This window comes from Hibiscus syriacus, unplaced genomic scaffold, assembly GCF_006381635.1.
Source record: "Hibiscus syriacus cultivar Baekdansim isolate YM2019G1 unplaced genomic scaffold, ASM638163v2 tig00110195_pilon, whole genome shotgun sequence".
Lineage (NCBI taxonomy): Eukaryota > Viridiplantae > Streptophyta > Magnoliopsida > Malvales > Malvaceae > Hibiscus > Hibiscus syriacus.
In genome coordinates this window covers 1,685,620-1,704,720 of record NW_024062621.1, presented here as the reverse complement: position 1 = coordinate 1,704,720, position 19,101 = coordinate 1,685,620, and the positions used below count along the sequence as shown (strand labels likewise).

The 19,101-nt window shown below is 33.5% G+C and overlaps 2 protein-coding genes across 2 annotated transcripts; one reads left to right on the top strand and one right to left on the bottom strand.

Moving 5' to 3' along the window:
• Positions 1-5,686: 5,686 nt before the first annotated feature.
• LOC120218308 (phosphate transporter PHO1-like) lies at positions 5,687-12,614 on the top strand. The gene is made up of 16 exons (XM_039215297.1): positions 5,687-5,962; positions 7,092-7,181; positions 7,290-7,506; positions 7,754-8,120; positions 8,196-8,244; positions 8,326-8,397; positions 8,599-8,728; positions 8,836-8,956; positions 9,072-9,321; positions 9,454-9,558; positions 9,643-9,687; positions 11,378-11,530; positions 11,648-11,926; positions 12,067-12,203; positions 12,305-12,439; positions 12,499-12,614. Exons 1-15 carry the CDS (start codon positions 5,732-5,734, stop codon positions 12,390-12,392), a joined length of 2,334 nt encoding a protein of 777 aa, XP_039071228.1. The 5' UTR covers positions 5,687-5,731; the 3' UTR covers positions 12,393-12,439; positions 12,499-12,614.
• A 1,056-nt stretch (positions 12,615-13,670) lies between these two features.
• On the bottom strand, positions 13,671-17,262 carry LOC120218307 (KIN14B-interacting protein At4g14310-like). The gene is made up of 3 exons (XM_039215296.1): positions 15,625-17,262; positions 14,598-15,211; positions 13,671-14,443 (listed from the first exon to the last, which is right to left on the bottom strand). The coding sequence occupies exons 1-3, from the start codon at positions 17,194-17,196 to the stop codon at positions 13,912-13,914; spliced, it is 2,718 nt and encodes a 905-aa protein (XP_039071227.1). The 5' UTR covers positions 17,197-17,262; the 3' UTR covers positions 13,671-13,911.
• Positions 17,263-19,101: the final 1,839 nt, after the last annotated feature.

Sequence of the window (19,101 nt, the reverse complement as noted above, 5' to 3'; positions counted from 1 at the left end):
ATTTGAGTGATCAATTTGTAACATTTTATACTTGATGACTCAATGAAAAAGTATCATATAGTTCAGAGATCATTTGTGTAGATTATCCAAAATTTACTTATAAGTTAATTATATTTTATTGGGCTAGAAGTATGAATATGTTGAATAAAGGCCTGCTTTAGCAAATGGAAAACTGATGAAGAAAAGTCCAGAAAAGTCCATCGTTACAAATATATTTAGGGTAAACTATTCAAATAGTCATTTGACTATAGGTAAGCTTTCAGTTGGATCACTTGACTTTAAAATTCACAAATTGGTCACTTCAAATGTCGAAAGTTATAAATTGATAATATTTTGTTAAGTTAATAGCTGAAGATGACATGATAGTTTACAATATTGATGAAATAATAAATTAAATCCATTTGTTCTTCTTTCTCTCTCTTGTTCATTATGTCCTTTATAAAAACTAGGAATTCTTTCCTCCTTATTTTCAAGATAAATTTAATTCATTTTTCATAAATTAAAAATCAATTAAAAAAATTAAAATGTAAAGTCTTCAGATGCCTCAGACATTAATTATCTCGGATCTACTCACATTGTTGTCATTAATTATCTCGGATTTATTCACATTGTCGTCATCCCCTCTATCTGTTAGCCCAACCTTGAACCACCCTTGTTGTTGCTACAAGTTGAACCTTTCGATCGATCCTTAAGGAAATATTCAAACAAGATAAAAACGATTGTCAACAAAAAAAAAAGAAATTTTGAAAAAAAAATAGAAGAAAGAGCAACCAAAAAACAATATCTTCCTTAATCACTCGACCTCACCACCTATACCACTCGAATCACCATGCTCCCACAACTCAACTACTAACATGAACCCAAAATCTAACCCAAAATCTTAAAACTCACAACCTATAGAACACACATATGGGAACAAGGGACATCCATTTTTTTTATAGAACACACATAAAAAAGGCCTAGTTAAAAAGCTAAAAAGAAAAATCGGAATCATAAAACCATTATCTTCTAATTTAGATTTTAAATTGAAGATCCAGACGGTGAAAAACTTCACTGATAGTGGAGAACACATAACTCAATAAGGACTTCAACCGATGACAGGATCAATGACGACGAAAGTAATATTTTTGAATAATTTTTTTTGGATAATTCATATTTTATTACCCAAAAACAGAACCTGTTACAAAAACATCAGTGTTCAGTTACAAAGATCAGCTTACTTGCAAAAAGAATCAGATCATACTATACCCCAATGCTTACATAGAGTAATATTAACACTATCATTCCTATTAATATTTCTATCACTCAATTGCAGTCTAACAGTATCCTTAATGGTATGCAAAAGATCTTGTAAGTTTTTTGATCGGCTTTGAAACAGTCGTTTGTTGCGTTCATCCCAAAGAGTATAGATAAGAGTAGTAAGTGCAAGTTTCATGATCGATGTTAGTAGAGATTTTCCTTTCCAAGTAGAGCTTGTCCACGTGATAAGAGCTTCCCAAGAGCAAATGTTGAATTGCATACCAGAGTAGGAAAAAACAGCAGTCCATAGCTGATTAGCCATAGGACAATGGAAGAACAAATGCTCCCCTTGTTTCACATGGATCATCACAGAGAATGCATTTACGGTCGTTGATAAGCCCCATATGGTAGAGTCTATCTCTAGTTGGTAGTCTATCAAGTAAAGCCATCCAAGTGATTAAACTAAATTTGGGAATATGTAGAGAGAACCAGATAATTTTCTGCCAAGGAACTTGAGGTATTCTATCTCGAAAAGCGTCCCATATATCAGTAACTTTCTCTGTTCCAACAGTAAGAATGGGGTAAGCCACAGCTCTTAGTTTGAAGATACGCCTAAGGCTCCAACTGAAAGAAGAACGAATGTCTACATTCCAAAAATCATTGCCTATGAGAACATAGCTATTTTTTAAATAAATTATCTAGGTGTTTTGAGACCATTCTATGCAAAAACCAAATGGAAATCTAGATTAATATTAAAAGGGGATGTTTTGGTAGGTTTTGAAATATCGATCGTCATCGATAAAAGTTAAACTTCTTATCTAAAAAACAAAATCCAAACACTTCACACATGAACAAAAAAAATGACCTCGAGTTATTTAACAAAAAAATCATTTCGGCATACCTAATTTCAGAAAAAAAATAAAGTAGATACCAACCAATAAAAGAATAGATATAGGAGCAGCAAAATGGAGTCAGGCGCCACCATAACAAACACCATTAGTGGAATAACCATTAAGTACATTTTCAATATTGGAAACATGACATATAAAATGTCCTATATGACTCAAAATAATGTTAATCAAACAAAAAAACCAAAGAAAAGCACATAGTTTTGTTTTGTTGTTTTTCCCTTTAGGCTACATTTGGTGTAGTGTACAACTTACTAATTAACCTCTATTATCCTTTTGACTTTTATTGCATCAAGTGTCACACACGTATGTAAACCTATAAACCCTAAACACATTTTCAATACGATTATTAGTAAAATAATGCAAATTACATGATTTTTATGAAATGAATCTTGTACCAAGTTGAAGGGTATCCTAAAAAATTAATTATGTCCCATGCTGCCCTTATTTAAGAACTTGTCCGATAGGACAAGGCAAATATTCTCATATATGTCAAAGATTAGGCACTTCTAGCATAAAATATTGTCCTTAAATCCCATATGGTACCCAAAGTACCCGTTAGATTCCTTCTTTTCCGAACCTTAGTGTTAAGACTGTAAGTAAAACGGTATCTTTTATACAAACTCTATACAATAAAAATGTTCCAAATTGAAAAATTAAAGGCTTCTTTTAATTGTCATGTCCCTGAGCTTGTAAGGCTGAGATCCTATCATGATATCCCCATTACTGGGATGCTTGTCATGATGACATTTAAAATATTAAATGTCATGACCACATTTAAAATATTATTTATTTATATTAATACGTTCATGGTTCAAATTAGGGAGATTTTAAAATGTTAGTGTGTAATATTTTTTATATGCATTTTAATCATCTTCATAGATAGACCGAGTGTGGTAATTAAGGCTCAGGTTCTTTAAAATTTTTAAATTTTTATATACTTTAGATTTTTTCCTTTGTATTTTCTATTGATAATATATTTTAGTCCTCTAAAATTTCATAAGTTTACTTTACCCTAAAATTTTATAAATTCACTTCTCTAACATAAAATCATACTTTTTTCTATTATATTTCGTTTTGTATGGTATTTGGTGGCTACCTACACAAATCGCATTAGTGATTTTTTCTTTCAGGGTATGGGCATAGGGGTTGTGACTTTTGACTTTAGGTAAGTTTATAAATAGTAATAAAAAATAGATAAAAGTCTAATTGTTAAGTTGAAATTCAAAATTAAATGTTAGAGATTAATTTGTTTAAATTTATAATTGACAGATATTTAAGAAATATTTAATTTAAAATAATGAGAATGTTATTTATTTGGCCTAATATTAAAATTAATAGGGACTTCAGAAATATTTAAACTGGAAAATAAGTTCAAAGCTTAATTTACCTAATTTAAAAACTAATATGGACCTAAAAGGTAATTAAACTCAAAAATTTGGAGAACAACGCTTAATTTGTATAGTTTCAAAACCTTTATGTTCCTAAGATATAATTAAACCTACAAATTTGAGAGGACAGTAAATGCGGCTCCGTCATTGAGGGTAAGAAATTTACGGTGAGATTAAAAAAAACAGTAATGGAAATTTAAAAATTACGGAGCAATTAGATTAATAATAACATTTCTAGTAACTGCAAGAAAAGTTAATATAGTCACTGAAAACATTATAATTTTTAACCAAAAGGGTGTATCCTGGATCCTCATTGCTCAATTGTGGTGCAATTAAAACGTTCGTTATAATATATCTTATCACTTGTAATTATTTTAGATTAATAAAAAAATTTGTTAAAATATGTTGATGTGTTTCATTTAGAAATGGATGAAAGATTTTATGTTATATTGTAAATTTTTAAAATTTTAAAAGGAAGCGAATTATAAAATTATACGAGCGGAAATAAATTATCGATAAAATATCTAAAAATATATTATAATTTAAATTTTTAGGATGGACAATTGTCCTTCATCCGTTCATCGATCCATCCTAATTGCATCCCAAGAGTGGGAAGTTGCATCCGTTCCTCGATCCATCTTGATTGCACCCCAAGAGTGGGAAGTTGCTCTATATTGTGTGTCACTCTCCAATCAACTTGTCGGAACTCTTCAGCGAGATTTTTACTGTTGCTGATGATGTTCGTCGTATGCAATTGTTGACAATTATGTGGAGCATATGCTTCCATAGAAATATTATCATATGGAAAGGAAAGTATCCTACTCCTTGCAAGACTATTATGATGCATTAATCTAGTGGTGAATTTAAAAATATTTTTAAAAAATTAAGTATATATATATATATATATCACAACATAAAACTTTTATAAGTGGATGGACATAAATAAAATCTCAGGATGAACACAATTAACAATAAATTTGGATCTTGGTCTGAATCCGCATTGCCAACATGCTTTCGGAACAAGCGTTCAAAGTAGCTGTTTACTGGACGCCACCAAGTGTTGGTTGATGATTCAGTCGACCTATGTCGCCATGGAGCCTCAATATGAGCAAGTGTTGTCTTGTCCGTTCGTGAAGCTTTGTCCTGGTTAAAGCACCGGCAATCCAGTAATATTTGTCTTGGAGTATGATTATCAAATGGTTATCAATCTGCTGCAAGCTTCCGGTGATTTGGATATGAATCAGAGGGGTTAAATTACATTAAATATTATCTTCTTTGGGTATTATATGTTTAGTAATATATTAAATATTAACCCCTTAAATTAAACCCATAACTAATTTTAAATCCGGGGAACAAAACTTAGTGGGTGATAGGTGGCCAATAGTTTTGATGCTGACCTTATGCACATTGAAATTGCGAAATTGGTCTCAATCTCCAAACACTCCATTAATTATTTATAAATTCATGCTTGAGGCACAAGTGTGCTCCACCAAATCTAAATTTATATTTTCTTTATTTCTTTATGCATTTGGTCAATTTCCTCACAGGTTTACAGAAGGTCAATTTCTTCTATTAGCCCCTTCATTATGCATTTAAATTGTGAATTTAATCCCTATACGTTTCAAAATTTTAAATTTCAGTCATGATTCAAATAGTAATCATTAAATTTGTTACATCAAATTCTAGCATTAATTTCTCTTATATGATGCATAAGTTGTAAATTTAATTATTTCAACTCATCATATTTTAGTTATAATATTGTCCATATATTATTTAAGTTAAGATTAAAATTTCAAAATGTTTAAAGTACGAAATCTAAATTTGACCAAACTGAAATTGAACCATTTTTACCGACATGTTAACATATAATTTTATATTTTTTCAATAGTCTAGGGTGATTACAGGATCATATATATTTAAAAAAAATTAATTTATTGATAATGCATACACATCCTATAAACACAACCGGTCGAACACAAATTATCTATAAAAAAACAACACTGTAGCATATTATTATGGCCAAGGCCTCTTACCCTGCCAATAAGCAAGCTCTCCACTTCTCCATACTTTATATATATATATATATATATATATAAAGTGTGTACATATGCATGTATATATGTATAAACCACACGAATCCCTCTCAAATATCTCATTTCCCTTTTCCTTTTTCTGTTGAAAAGAAGAATAGTAATGGTGAAGTTCTCAAAGGAGCTTGAAGCTCAACTAATACCAGAATGGAAAGACGCCTTCGTTAACTATTGGCAACTCAAGAAACATGTGAAGAGGATCAGGCTCTCTCGTCAACAACCGCACCTTAACCATGATCTCCGCCGCTCCCTTCTCGACCCCATCCGTCTGATTTCAGCCAAGCTCTTCTCCACCTCCAAAACCAACGACACCGACGATGGTCAGATCATTAAGGTATAGAGCTACAAACTATTGGGTTCTTTTCGTTTTTTGCATTTCATCAACTTATTTGGACATAAAGTTGTGAAATTTTTCCGTAAAAAGAAAGTAGTTTTTCTTTTAAAAAAAGGATGGTGGAGCTTTTGGTTTCAAGCTTTCCAATGGCCCATGATGATGCTTAATTCTTCTCAGAAACGCAGGGGATGGTTTAGCTACTTTCTAAACTGATTCTCTTCTTATTCTTTCTTGAACTTGGTATCTTGATCCTCTTTACATGTTTCTTGAGTTGCTAATAGTTACATTCTGGGTATTAGTTGAGCTTCAAGCTCCTTTGAGAAACTATTGGCAACTCAAGAAACATGTAAAGAGGATCCAGCTCTCTCGTCAACCTCAACCATGATTATTTCAGAGATTATACCCAGCGGAGATATATATATATATATATTATTTTACTATTTGTGAAGAAAACCCAAAAAAATATAATAATATCAATTAATTGATATGTAAGTCATAGATGATTTCTATAAAACATATTAATTGATATAGTTATATTTTTTCGATTTTTTTCTCGTATATAAGAGATTTTAGAAAAGTTTTCACTATAACTTTCGGAGTCACATACTTTTTGATCAGTCATAACTTTATAAAATAATATCTATAAACCATGTGATATATTAAAATCAATAACATATCTATCTACGTATAATCATTATGACATTATGTCTAGTACCTATACTAAAGAACAAATAAAACTTCTCAAGAAAAACTAAAGGAGAGAACTCCACATCTTTTTCTTTCTCTCTACTTCTATGAGAACAAAGGACACAACTTATCATTCAAAGACCCATCATTCGCTATAAATTCATCGGCTATAGTTCTCCATTTAAATAATTGTGTGCGTATTCATTAATCGTATAGCATTCATACCATTTAAACATATGGGGATTAAACCTATTGAGTCCCCTATCCCCATGAATTAAATTTGCTAAATGAAGAAAGCAAAGTTTTTGTAACCCATTCGTGCCAAACACTCTCAAATGTATAAACACGATTTAATTAACTTGACATTTAATTTATCATCATTGATTGAAAAAAATAATTAAATGTTATTTTTTTAATGCATTTTACATTTTCAATGTTATAGGTAGGGAGTAAAAGCATAGAAGATACGCCTGATCATGAAGTAGAACTCCATCAAACTGAGCTTCTTCAATTGTTTTCTGAAGAAGATGAGGTATATTATTATTCAAAAGTTATATACTTATTTTTTTACGTATAAAATATTAAAAAAATGGAACGAAATAAACCCTAATTTTGTAAACTTGTTTTGATAATTTTGAAGGTGAGGGCATTTTTTGAGAGGTTGGATGAAGAGTTGAGTAAGGTGAACCAATTTTACAAGACTAAAGAGAGTGAGTTTCTTGAGAGAGGAGAGACTTTGAATCAGCAACTACAAATCCTCAAAGACTTGAAGCAAGTCATCGATGGTGATCGGAGACGGAATTTGGATATTTTTTCACGTTCATTGTCCATCTCTCGTCAAAACTCGGATTTATCAGGTGAAAGTTTGATAGAAGAAAATGATAACCTATTAAATTTTGTGAAACTAATTAGGCCGATTTAGCAGTTTTGATTAGTTTATGGAACAGTGGTCGGTCCATGACCTAAGTTGATTTTATATCTTAAATTTTCTCAAAATTAAAAGGATAAAGTACATTAGAGGTCAGTAAACTATGTTCAAATGATCATTTTGATTGAACTTTCAATAATTATAAAATGGTAATTTAATTATATAAATGAATGCAGAGAGTACCCCAGGTTTACATGATAGTTCCCCGGAAATCTCACAAGCAGAAGAGGTAATCGCCGCGTTAGAAAGGAATGGAGTGAAGTTCATGAATTCGACACCAACCACTGCACCAAGCGGAGCCAAGAGAAAGAAAGCCGGGAAGACGAAGGTGGCAATGAGGATCGACATCCCGGCTACCACACCGACACGCACCATCTCGGCCGTGACATCAATGCTGTGGGAAGATCTGATCAACAACCCCATGAAACAAGATCCTGCGGCGGGAAATTTCATCAACAGGAAGAAGATAGAATGTGCTGAAAAGATGATTAGGACTGCATTTGTTGAGCTCTATAGAGGCCTTGAATTGCTCAAAACTTACAGGTTCATTCATTTTTCCTTTTTACATATGCATATATGTATATACATGCATACTGAAGTTAAAATCATTTTTGGCAGCTCATTAAATATGGTGGCGTTTACAAAGATACTCAAGAAGTTTGACAAGGTAATTTATGTTAAAAAGTTTATATTTAAACACTCGAATCCGATTACTCAAAGATTTAGAGTTTTGACCTTATATGAACAGGTATCAAAGCAACAGGCATCAGCAAGTTATTTGAAATCAGTAAAAAGATCCCATTTCTTGAGCTCCGATAAGGTAGCTTGCATAACATGAACGTTGTTCCTACTCGGATATATTATTCTTTTAAAATATTCGAATAACATTTCGAAAAATGAATTTATTCGTATCAAACACTCACCCGAGTTTAATTAATAAATAACAATGATAATGATACTCTAAAGTACAAATGTATTGTTTAGTAACCTAATGGGTTGTTTATGCTGAAATTTATTACAGGTTGTTAGGTTAATGGACGAAGTGGAATGTATATTCACAAAGCACTTCGCCAACAATGACAGGAAAAGAGCCATGAAGTTCTTGAGACCACAGCAGCAGAAAGATTCTCACATGGTCACATTTTTCTCTGGTAATTAATTGTTCTTTCCGTTTTACGAAATATTTATATTCGAATCATATTCAGATACGGATACAAAGTATACAACCATCCAGGAACTAACATTTTATTTATTGCAGGATTGTTTACAGGTGTTTTTGTATCACTTTTTGGTATATACATAGTGATGGCACACTTGAGTGGTATATTCTCACCCACCACTGAAACAGCTTACATGGAAGCTGTCTACCCTGTTTTCAGGTGCTCACCTAATTAAATGTATCAACTGATAATTTAGCTATAGTATAGGGGCCAAAACATGTATTAAACCTCAATTTATATTTTAATTATCTATTTTGGTATCGTATTTGTGCAGTGTATTTGCGTTGTTAAGCTTGCACTTGTTCTTGTATGGATGCAATTTGTTGATGTGGAAGAACACAAGAATAAACTACAACTTCATATTTGAGTTTGCCCCAAACACTGCCCTTAAATATAGGGACGCCTTCCTTATTTGCACCACTTTGCTGACTTCTGTTGTTGGGGCTTTGGTCGTTCATCTTCTCCTCAGTGCTGCAGCCTTTCCTCCTACTCATGTCGACACTATTCCTGGAATTCTCCTCCTGGTTGGTTATTTGAATCCGATTCTTTCATTTTTCTCGAAATATTCGTGTATGACACATATTCAAACCGTAACAGAAATCGTATGTTAGGATATATGAGTCCATTTTTGTATTGATTTCCGATCTCGAACACAGGTTTTTATAACTTTGCTGGTGTGTCCGTTCGATATCTTATACCGATCGACTCGATACTGTTTCCTTCGAATAGTTCGTAACATAATATGCTCTCCACTTTACAAGGTAGCTTTACTCATCCACCTTTTCACCATCGATATCTTCGGATTCGTACGAAGTTCAAGCTGAGCATTTTCTTGTTGTTCGCAGGTTCTGATGGTGGATTTTTTCATGGCTGACCAACTTACTAGTCAGGTAATTGTTCAAGTACAATCAATGTTTGTGTTAATATCCAATGCAATTTCTAGATAAATATATAATTACCATTTAGTAGATATATATTAGTATTATTATAGATTAATATAGAAAAAATAATATAATGAAATCTCTATAAAATAGTCTATATATTTTTAATATTTAATATTATATCTAGAAAGTGTCAAAAGTGTGAGTTAGAGAAAGAGAGCTTAGAGATAGAAAAGAAAAAAGTAGTGAGGTAAGGGTGTAAAATTGTAATTGTGTTTTCTATTAATAAAAGTGTTTTATTCTTAAGTTTGTCTGTCAAACTTTAGTTGTTTAAGTTCGTAGTGCACTTGGGTTTCTATATATTTTTAGTGTCTATATATTTTTAATATTTAATATTATATCTAGAAAGTGTCAAAAGTGTGAGTTAGAGAAAGAGAGCTTAGAGATAGAAAAGAAAAAAGTAGTGAGGTAAGGGTGTAAAATTGTAATTGTGTTTTCTATTAATAAAAGTGTTTTATTCTTAAGTTTGTCTGTCAAACTTTAGTTGTTTAAGTTCGTAGTGCACTTGGGTTTCTATATATTTTTAGTGTCTATATATTTTTAATATTTAATATTATATCTAGAAAGTGTCAAAAGTGTGAGTTAGAGAAAGAGAGCTTAGAGATAGAAAAGAAAAAAGTAGTGAGGTAAGGGTGTAAAATTGTAATTGTGTTTTCTATTAATAAAAGTGTTTTATTCTTAAGTTTGTCTGTCAAACTTTAGTTGTTTAAGTTCGTAGTGCACTTGGGTTTCTATATATTTTTAGTGTCTATATATTTTTAATATTTAATATTATATCTAGAAAGTGTCAAAAGTGTGAGTTAGAGAAAGAGAGCTTAGAGATAGAAAAGAAAAAAGTAGTGAGGTAAGGGTGTAAAATTGTAATTGTGTTTTCTATTAATAAAAGTGTTTTATTCTTAAGTTTGTCTGTCAAACTTTAGTTGTTTAAGTTCGTGCACTTGGGTTTCTATATATTTTTAGTGTCTATATTTTTAATATTTAATATTATATCTAGAAAGTGTCAAAAGTGTGAGTTAGAGAAAGAGAGCTTAGAGATAGAAAAGAAAAAAGTAGTGAGGTAAGGGTGTAAAATTGTAATTGTGTTTTCTATTAATAAAAGTGTTTTATTCTTAAGTTTGTCTGTCAAACTTTAGTTGTTTAAGTTCGTAGTGCACTTGGGTTTCTATATATTTTTAGTGTCTATATATTTTTAATATTTAATATTATCTAGAAAGTGTCAAAAGTGTGAGTTAGAGAAAGAGAGCTTAGAGATAGAAAAGAAAAAAGTAGTGAGGTAAGGGTGTAAAATTGTAATTGTGTTTTCTATTAATAAAAGTGTTTTATTCTTAAGTTTGTCTGTCAAACTTTAGTTGTTTAAGTTCGTAGTGCACTTGGGTTTCTATACGATCGGTTATATCGCCTGATTCATAAATAACCGGTTATACCGTCTGATTAATATGTGGTCGGCCTTACCGCCTAAGCATTATTATGCACTAGAAATTTATAAGATAAAAGACTAACGTAAAAAATAGTTGATGTAGTATTAGTGATATATCATAGGTCCTCTATAGTGGTTGAATTGACTCGAAGTTTCCAACAATTTGCTTAGGCTCTAAGTCATGTAGAGCTCCAGTTTTACTTTTTCCTTTTGTTTTAACAGATTCCATTGCTAAGACACTTGGAGTCAACAACCTGTTATTTTCTCTCCGGAAGCTTCAAAACTCACCAATATTCAACATGCAAGAACGGACAACTTTACCGACAGCTTGTTTATGTTATCTCATTTTCGCCGTATTATTGGCGTGCCCTGCAGGTAAAGTATAAACCTTGCAAGTCGTATAATCATGTTTATATGCATATCATACAGACTCTAATATGTTTGTACTTGTGTTTGTGTTTGTGTTTCTTTTGTTTTCGATTCGATCTCAAGTGTGCGAGAAGATGGTTCGATGAATCAGATCTGAACCATTTGGCTAACATGGGGAAGTATGTTTCAGCCATGGTGGCTGCCGGTGCTCGACTAACGTATGCAACACAAAGCAACAGTCTGTGGTTCGGCATAGTGCTGGTGACTTCGGTTGTGGCCACTATTTACCAATTATATTGGGATTTTGTTAAGGATTGGGGACTTCTTAATCCTAATTCCAAGAACCCTTGGCTTAGAGATGAGCTGATTCTAAAGAAGAAGAGCATTTACTTCATTTCCATTGTGAGTTATGCTTTAACTTTGTGACACTTCTGACATCACCTCCTTAGTGGATAATATTTTTTCATTTTACTACTGTTAATCTCAGTCTCTATATATATATTATTTTTAAATAATTCTTAATGATAATTCTGTAACTGTAGGCCTTGAATGTAGTTCTGAGAGTTGCTTGGATCGAAAGCATCATGCGGTTTCAGATCAATCCAGTCCAGTCGCATTTGTTGGACTTCTTCTTGGCTTCCCTAGAGGTAATCCGACGAGGCCATTGGAATTTTTACAGGTAAATTCCTCATTTTCCCACTCTGAAAAACAAGTCAATATTGAAACATGATTCTGAAATCAAACTGTCTTACAATACATGAGAAACTGTTACTGTAACAGGTTGGAGAACGAACATCTAAACAATGTCGGCAAGTTTCGGGCGGTAAAGACTGTTCCGTTGCCGTTCCGTGAGACGGATTCTGATTAACATGAATGAAAGTTTCATCATCAGAGCTGACATAGAAGACAACTGATACAAAAAAAAAAGAAGTTTTTGGAAATCTAAACTGTGGAAAATCATAAATCCATGCCCAATTTGTATAAGTCCCACGTGTAGGAAACATTTTGCAGCATCAAACTGCAATTCTAATTTGTGATTTGCTGATATCTTAATATATCTGATGTTTTAGCCAATCGCCAAAGGCATTTTGAATTTGTTTTGTCCTTTTGATGACATTACATTCTGATTTTGTGCTACAACATCACATTAAAAATTAAATATATGTATATTTTATTTTTGAGTGATGACATTGCACAGTCTTAAAGTGTCACATAATAAAAAAGAATAAAAAATCTAGTTCAAGGACCAAGTTGGAAAGAAATGTTAAGTTCTAAGATTAATATGAACCAAAAAAAAAGTTCTAAGTAACAAAATGGACCAAGTTGCCAAGTTCAAAGGGACTAATCACATTTATCCCAAAATAAAACTCAATCAAACTTCAAACCTCAAGCAATTAAGAATCTGTACATACAGATTCTGGATTTAGATTAGTTAAGGTAAATTTTGCTAGCAAGAATGCCATAAGCTACTATGTTCTTAATGAAACATGTTTTCAGTTGTTGCATTGCATTTATTGCAATTATATATGTAATGAATAGGGATGTAAATGAATCAGATTTTAACAAATGAGGAAATGTTTTCCTTGTTTGTGTTCATTTGTTTATTTTTAAAAGTGTTTATGTTTGATTCATATTCGTTTATTTATTTTTGAATATGTTCATATTCGATTTGTTTAACGTTCACAAACAAATTCGATTAATGTTGGACGAGCAACACTCCTTTTACCCTTTTATTTACAAGCCAAAAATAGTAAAATTACACCACTAGTCATTAAGCTCCTTAGGCTTTACAATTTGAATTCCAAAGTTTACTCTATGTTCAATTCAATCCTTATCTTCACCATTCACCAATATTAAAATGTAAAAAAAATGAAAGCAAAAAAAAAAACTTGTAAATGAGCTTATAAACAAGCCAACAAACAATCTTTAAAACAAGATTGTTTGTAAACATAATCGAATCAAACACACCTCTGTTTGTGTTCTCTTTCATTTATTAAATGAACATACAAATTTTGTTCATACTCGTTTATTTAACTTAATAAGCGAACGATTTACAAACAATTCATTGAATATTCTATTCATTTATGCCTCTAATAATGAATGTTAACATGGTCGTGGTGAAAATCAACTACAGGATAACCAAAACTGCAAAACACTATTCACTCTTCCATTAAAACACACGCACACACACTACAACATAGAAAGTCAGCATCATGCTGCACTTAACTGGTTTTCTAAGCAAAAAACAAGTCTTCAATCAATAACATAAGCATTTATATGTTCACAGCATGCCAGGAGAGGCCAAACATAAACTCCTAGAATTTAGGTATGCTGGTTGTCTCTTGATTAATTATGATATGCAATTTTCCAACATCTATCGTACAAACCTATGACAAGTACCTCCATAGTGCAGGGCGATCTCTGGATATCAAGAGCACTCGAGATGCCAAGTAGTCGAAAGAAGGGGCATACATGTCATCTGGCCCAACGATCTCTCGGACATTTTGAGCACTTCCATTATTGTACATGAAAGGCTGAAGCCCGTCATCCTTCAGTGCGTCGAATATGAAGAGTCCCAGCGCACAAACACCCATGACAAGGTTTGAATTACCCCACACCTGTGTTATGGCTGAATAATGGGAATGGACATTGTATTCAGGCAAAGAATATGTAGCAAAGAGCCTTTGTTTACGCAACGAGAACTGTTGCACTTGAGAACATGGCTGTTTTTGTCCGGATGGTTTTAGATTAGTGCATCCGAGATAGATTGAATCCCCTCGAGAGGAAACTGACTGCACATTAACGCCAACTTTTGCGATTCTCGCACCGATACCCGATGGGTGGCGGAAATCCAATATATTAATAGAATCCGCAGTGCAAAATACACCATCATTTCCTTCAGCTTCTGCCGAACTGACTCTGCAATCCAATTTTTGCTAACATTAGGACCCATGCAAGAATTTCACTGTGCTTTCTTTTCTTTTTGCATGATATGATAAACAAGAATAAACGATGGCACTTGCAGTAAATGAATATCGCATCAATCAATGAAAACATGGGATGAAATTCTAACCTTTGTCTAACCCCTCCACCTATCTCGGCATCGATGTTATTTATATGAAGAGCGGAGATTTTTCGACCAGATGACGAGACGGATAGTACTGTCTGAGGATGTAAAGAGTTCACATCCCAGACAGAAATCATTTCTGTTTCGGCTACTACTACCTTCACTCGGTTTCTCCACTGCAATGGACTTGAATAATCCATTGACAACACAGGCCTCTGCACCTCCCACTTCATAATTTCCTCACCATCACGGATGTCATATACTTTGACAACCTTCTGAGAGCTGGCAGTAGAGATGATAAGAGGGCCCAATGGTTTATACCACCACTGCTGAGTTTCCGGTGGTAAATTATTACACGGAGCATTTCTTCTATACAAAGGGTTGTTTGGTAAGGGACCGAGTATCGTTCTTGAAGCAGTTTCCCCGCACTCAGTGTGGAAAGCACGCACATCTTTGGTATAGAAATCCCATGAGCAGAATCCTGATTCTAAAGAATTACCAGCAGATGCAGCCACAACGTATCTCCCCGAACAACCATCTGAACTGGGAGCACGAATAATCCAACAATCCCTCCACATATTAGGTGAGACGCCTTCCGGAGGCTTGTAGACAGCCTTCTCCTGAAATAATAATGAAATCATTTTAAGAAGTTGTGTGTTAAGTTGTTTTTGTCTCCACTTTTTCCACCGTTGGTATAAATGTGCAAAGAATTTGATTTAATCAATGAGGTTGCAAGAGAACTTTTTGGTTAAACATATAGCCACATGCACACATCAATGCCTCGAGCTTTCAGCAAGCTCAAACTTTTTCCAATTCCGAGGTTGGATGAATTGAATTCTCAAGAAACAGGATGAAGGTAGGAATAGACATTCAAATAATCAGTAGGAACACAAATCATCAAACAGGGATGAAAAAAATATAAAAATGATGTTTGAATCACTATCATGAAACAACAGAGGAACATAGGAAAATTTGATAGTTGAATTTAGAATACTAAAACGGGAAACAGAAGAACAGATACAATAAAGAATACCTCAGAGTTTGTAACGTCATAAAAGGAACACGACCCGTCGTAGTGAGCAACAAGTGCTGCCTCTCCTTCTGAAACAAACCATCCTCCGGTTGAAGTCTTGCAACCAATTTCATTGAGCTGGTAAACGCTAGCATCTTCAGACTCCTCCTCAACAACAGCAGTTGGCCTATTCTCTTGGTCATCAAACTCCTCGAGTATCTCATCTGATTCTAGATTGATCTCTACAGCATGCTTCACAACAACGTCTTTCAAAGGCCCTTGTGCCCCTGAAGCAACACCACCATCCATATCTTGAATATCACAATTCTCCAAAGTAGCCTGCTCATTCCTCATTGTAACTTTACTTTGCTTATCAAGTGAAGCCAAGAACTCCAAGGCTATTGGATTATCCTCAACGGGACTCGGTAACTTCTTTTCTTCCCTTAATTCACTACCAGATTCTACGGCTTTAGAGGATTCGTGACTTTGAGATCTCCCTGACGATTCCTTCAATGATGTTCGGTTTCTAAGCAACTTATGATGAGGAAAAAATCTAGCTTCCAATTCCTCAATATTCAAACCTTTAACTGATATCTTAACATTACCCACCTGCCTACTCTGACTCCCATCAGCATTTTTAGTACCCACATCTTCATCTCCAGAACCTTTCAAACCACTCGGTTTACCACTTGAATCAGTCACAACATTTCCCATCGCCATCTCAATACCCGAAATCTTGTCCTGGATATCAGAAAGTATGACCTTTGAGGCATCCGGATTATTCTTGTCGAGCATCTCCTTGGTCCTTTTAATATCTGAAGCTATTCTTTTCACCTTCCCTTCTAGAAAAGCAAGTTTTTCGTGAAGTTTGCTTGGATATTTAATGGCAGCTCCACTCCCTCCACTTTCTTGCACACTCAAGTCCTCTTTTGAAATCATCAAACACTTTCCATCACTTAAAGATTTCTCTTTCAGAAACTTTGCATCGCATTTTGAATCAAAATCTGAAATACTCTTTTCATTAAAAGCCCCAGAAACCCCATTTTGAATATTTTCCCCGTTTGATTTTCCCAAATCAAAGTTAAATTTAACATCTTTTTTGCAATTCCCATCTAAAACCCTAACCCCTTGTGTTTTCCCCTCATTTTCCTTCACTTTCATCACCAAACTCTCCTTAAATCCACCATTTTCTTTGCAACCTTTAACTCTGGAATCCCTAAAACCCTTCTTTTCCCTATCAACTGAAACACTATCAACTGAAACCCTATCTTCCTTCAAATCCGAAAAAACCCTAATAAAATCAGATGGGCTTTGACTCCTACCTCTTGGAGCAGACGACGTGGACAACCGCACCCGGCCTTCACCGTCGGAACCACCTACCGCCACCGCCTTCTCAACGCGTGGAACGGGACGGATCATGGGCTTCTGGGTCACCACGGAAGCCCGAGAAAGACTGCTGGATCTTGGGTTTTCCTTTCCGGAAGATGATTTTTTTAGGGTCGGATTGGTGTTGGAGACCGGAGTCGGGGTTTTTGCAGGTTTCTGTTTGCAGGCGGTTAAGTCTCTTTGCCGGCGTACCGACGACGATGACATTTTTTCTCTTTTATTTTTGGGGATTGGATAAATTAACAGTAAATTGGAACGGAAATATGGGGAAATAGAACTGAATATGATCTTTCAAGGTTTAAACGTTGAATTTTTGGGCGGGAATGAGTATTCAATTTGTAAAGTTTGATTTTTTTTTTTGGGAAGATCGACTGTATTTGGCATTTTTATTTCTTTCCATTTGTAATATTTATTTAATTAAAAGTTTATTTATCTTAACTTTTTAGTATCTGTTTTATGTTAATTATAGAAGTTTATGATTATTTAAAAAATTATTATTTCCAAAAAATATGAGGTGTAAATGAATCGAGCTTAAAAGATAAAGTTGTGCATGCATTTGTTTGTTTATTATTAAAATAGCTTATATCCGGTTCGTGTTCGTTTAAATTTTCATCATTATTTTTTATTTATTTTTTAATTTATTGTGTTCATTCATTTAGCGTTCACAAATATGTTTGTTTAAAGTTTGAGAACATGTTCGTTCAACGTTTGTGAACACGTTCAATAACCAAAATTCAATTTTTTGTTTGCAAGCTAAAAAATTGTAAAATTATGCCACCGGTCTTTAATTTCCTTAAACTTTATAATTTGAACTTCAAAGTTCACCTTATGTTTTAGTTTCTACCTTCACCCATATTTAAAAGGTAAAAAAATAAAAATAAAAGAAAAATCGAGTAAATGAGCTTATAAGGTTGAGCTTATAAACGAATCAATAAACGAGCTTGTACACGAACATAAATGAATTAAACACATCTCTATTCGTGTTCATTCGTTTATTAAATGAACATAAAAATTATATTCATACTTGTCTATTTAGCTTAATAAACGAATGATTTACAAACAATTCGTCAAACGTTCTGATCATGTACACTCATAGATGAAATAAAAGGGTTGATGTGTAGTTGTTCCCACTGGTCGAACATTCCTTGGCCCCCACCAATTATTTTTAAGAGAAAATAACCTCAGTGACCAAAAATTCCAGATAATATACGATTTTGACCAACTTTTTTTGGATTTGCGAAAATGACCAACAAAATCGCAATGCGATCTCTAATTCGCATTGCGATCTCCAGTATCGTAAATTCGCGTTGCATTTCGCGTTGCGATAGTTGAAAATCGCGTTGCGATTTTCCATTTCGTGTTGCGATAGTTGACAATCGCGTTGCGATTTTCCATTTCGCGTTGTGATAGTTGACAATCGCGTTGCGATTTTCCATTTCGCGTTGCGATAGTCTACAGTTGTCGTTGCGATTTTCCATTTCGCGTTGCGATAGTCTACAGTTGTCGTTGCGATTTTCCAAATTTGTTGCGATAGTCTACTGTAACCCCTCAGACCGATGCAGGTAGCCCGATCCGATCCAGGAAGTCACATTAGGGCCACCGGAGCGACCCACTGTAAAAATAGCGGAAAATTTAAATCTTTTTATCCGAACATGTAAACTTATAAAATCATTTGTCACTATTTAAAAAATAAAACATATTTCCAGACTCGAATATAAATCAAAATACAATTACATGCCCCCTATTCACATGTACCATACTCTGCTACAACGCCGGAAAAACTCCCTTACTGAAGTCGATAGATGCACTGGTACAATTCTTTTAACCTGAAAATGTGAGTAATAGAGTGAGCTTCAAAAAGCTCAGTAATACAGAACTACCAGATGATGTTGAAAAACGTGCAGATACAGATAAACATATTTTCCTTATTGGTTCAGATATTTACAGATCTTTATGTTGAGCTGAGGTTCATTGATATCGCATGTAGTAACAAATAGTATTCATTTCAGATGGAAATATTTCGGATGTCTAGGTTCAGGAGATCAGAACAGGTTTTCTAGTGTGTTCCCAAAAATCATGTAACTTTTCAGATCTTTTTTAAAAACATATATA

What these genes read in the sequence shown, in the direction of transcription:
- LOC120218308 (XM_039215297.1), top strand. Translation starts at nt 5,732, where the DNA reads ATGGTGAAGTTCTCAAAGGAGCTTGAAGCTCAACTAATACCAGAATGG. An exon ending in TGTTTTCTGAAGAAGATGAG is followed by an intron (nt 7,182 to 7,289) that starts GTATATTATTAT and finishes ATAATTTTGAAG; the next exon opens with GTGAGGGCATTTTTTGAGAG. An exon ending in CATGGTCACATTTTTCTCTG is followed by an intron (nt 8,729 to 8,835) that starts GTAATTAATTGT and finishes TATTTATTGCAG; the next exon opens with GATTGTTTACAGGTGTTTTT.
- LOC120218307 (XM_039215296.1), bottom strand. Translation starts at nt 17,196, where the DNA reads ATGTCATCGTCGTCGGTACGCCGGCAAAGAGACTTAACCGCCTGCAAA. An exon ending in ATGACGTTACAAACTCTGAG is followed by an intron (nt 15,212 to 15,624) that starts GTATTCTTTATT and finishes TTATTATTTCAG; the next exon opens with GAGAAGGCTGTCTACAAGCC. An exon ending in GGTGGAGGGGTTAGACAAAG is followed by an intron (nt 14,444 to 14,597) that starts GTTAGAATTTCA and finishes ATTGGATTGCAG; the next exon opens with AGTCAGTTCGGCAGAAGCTG.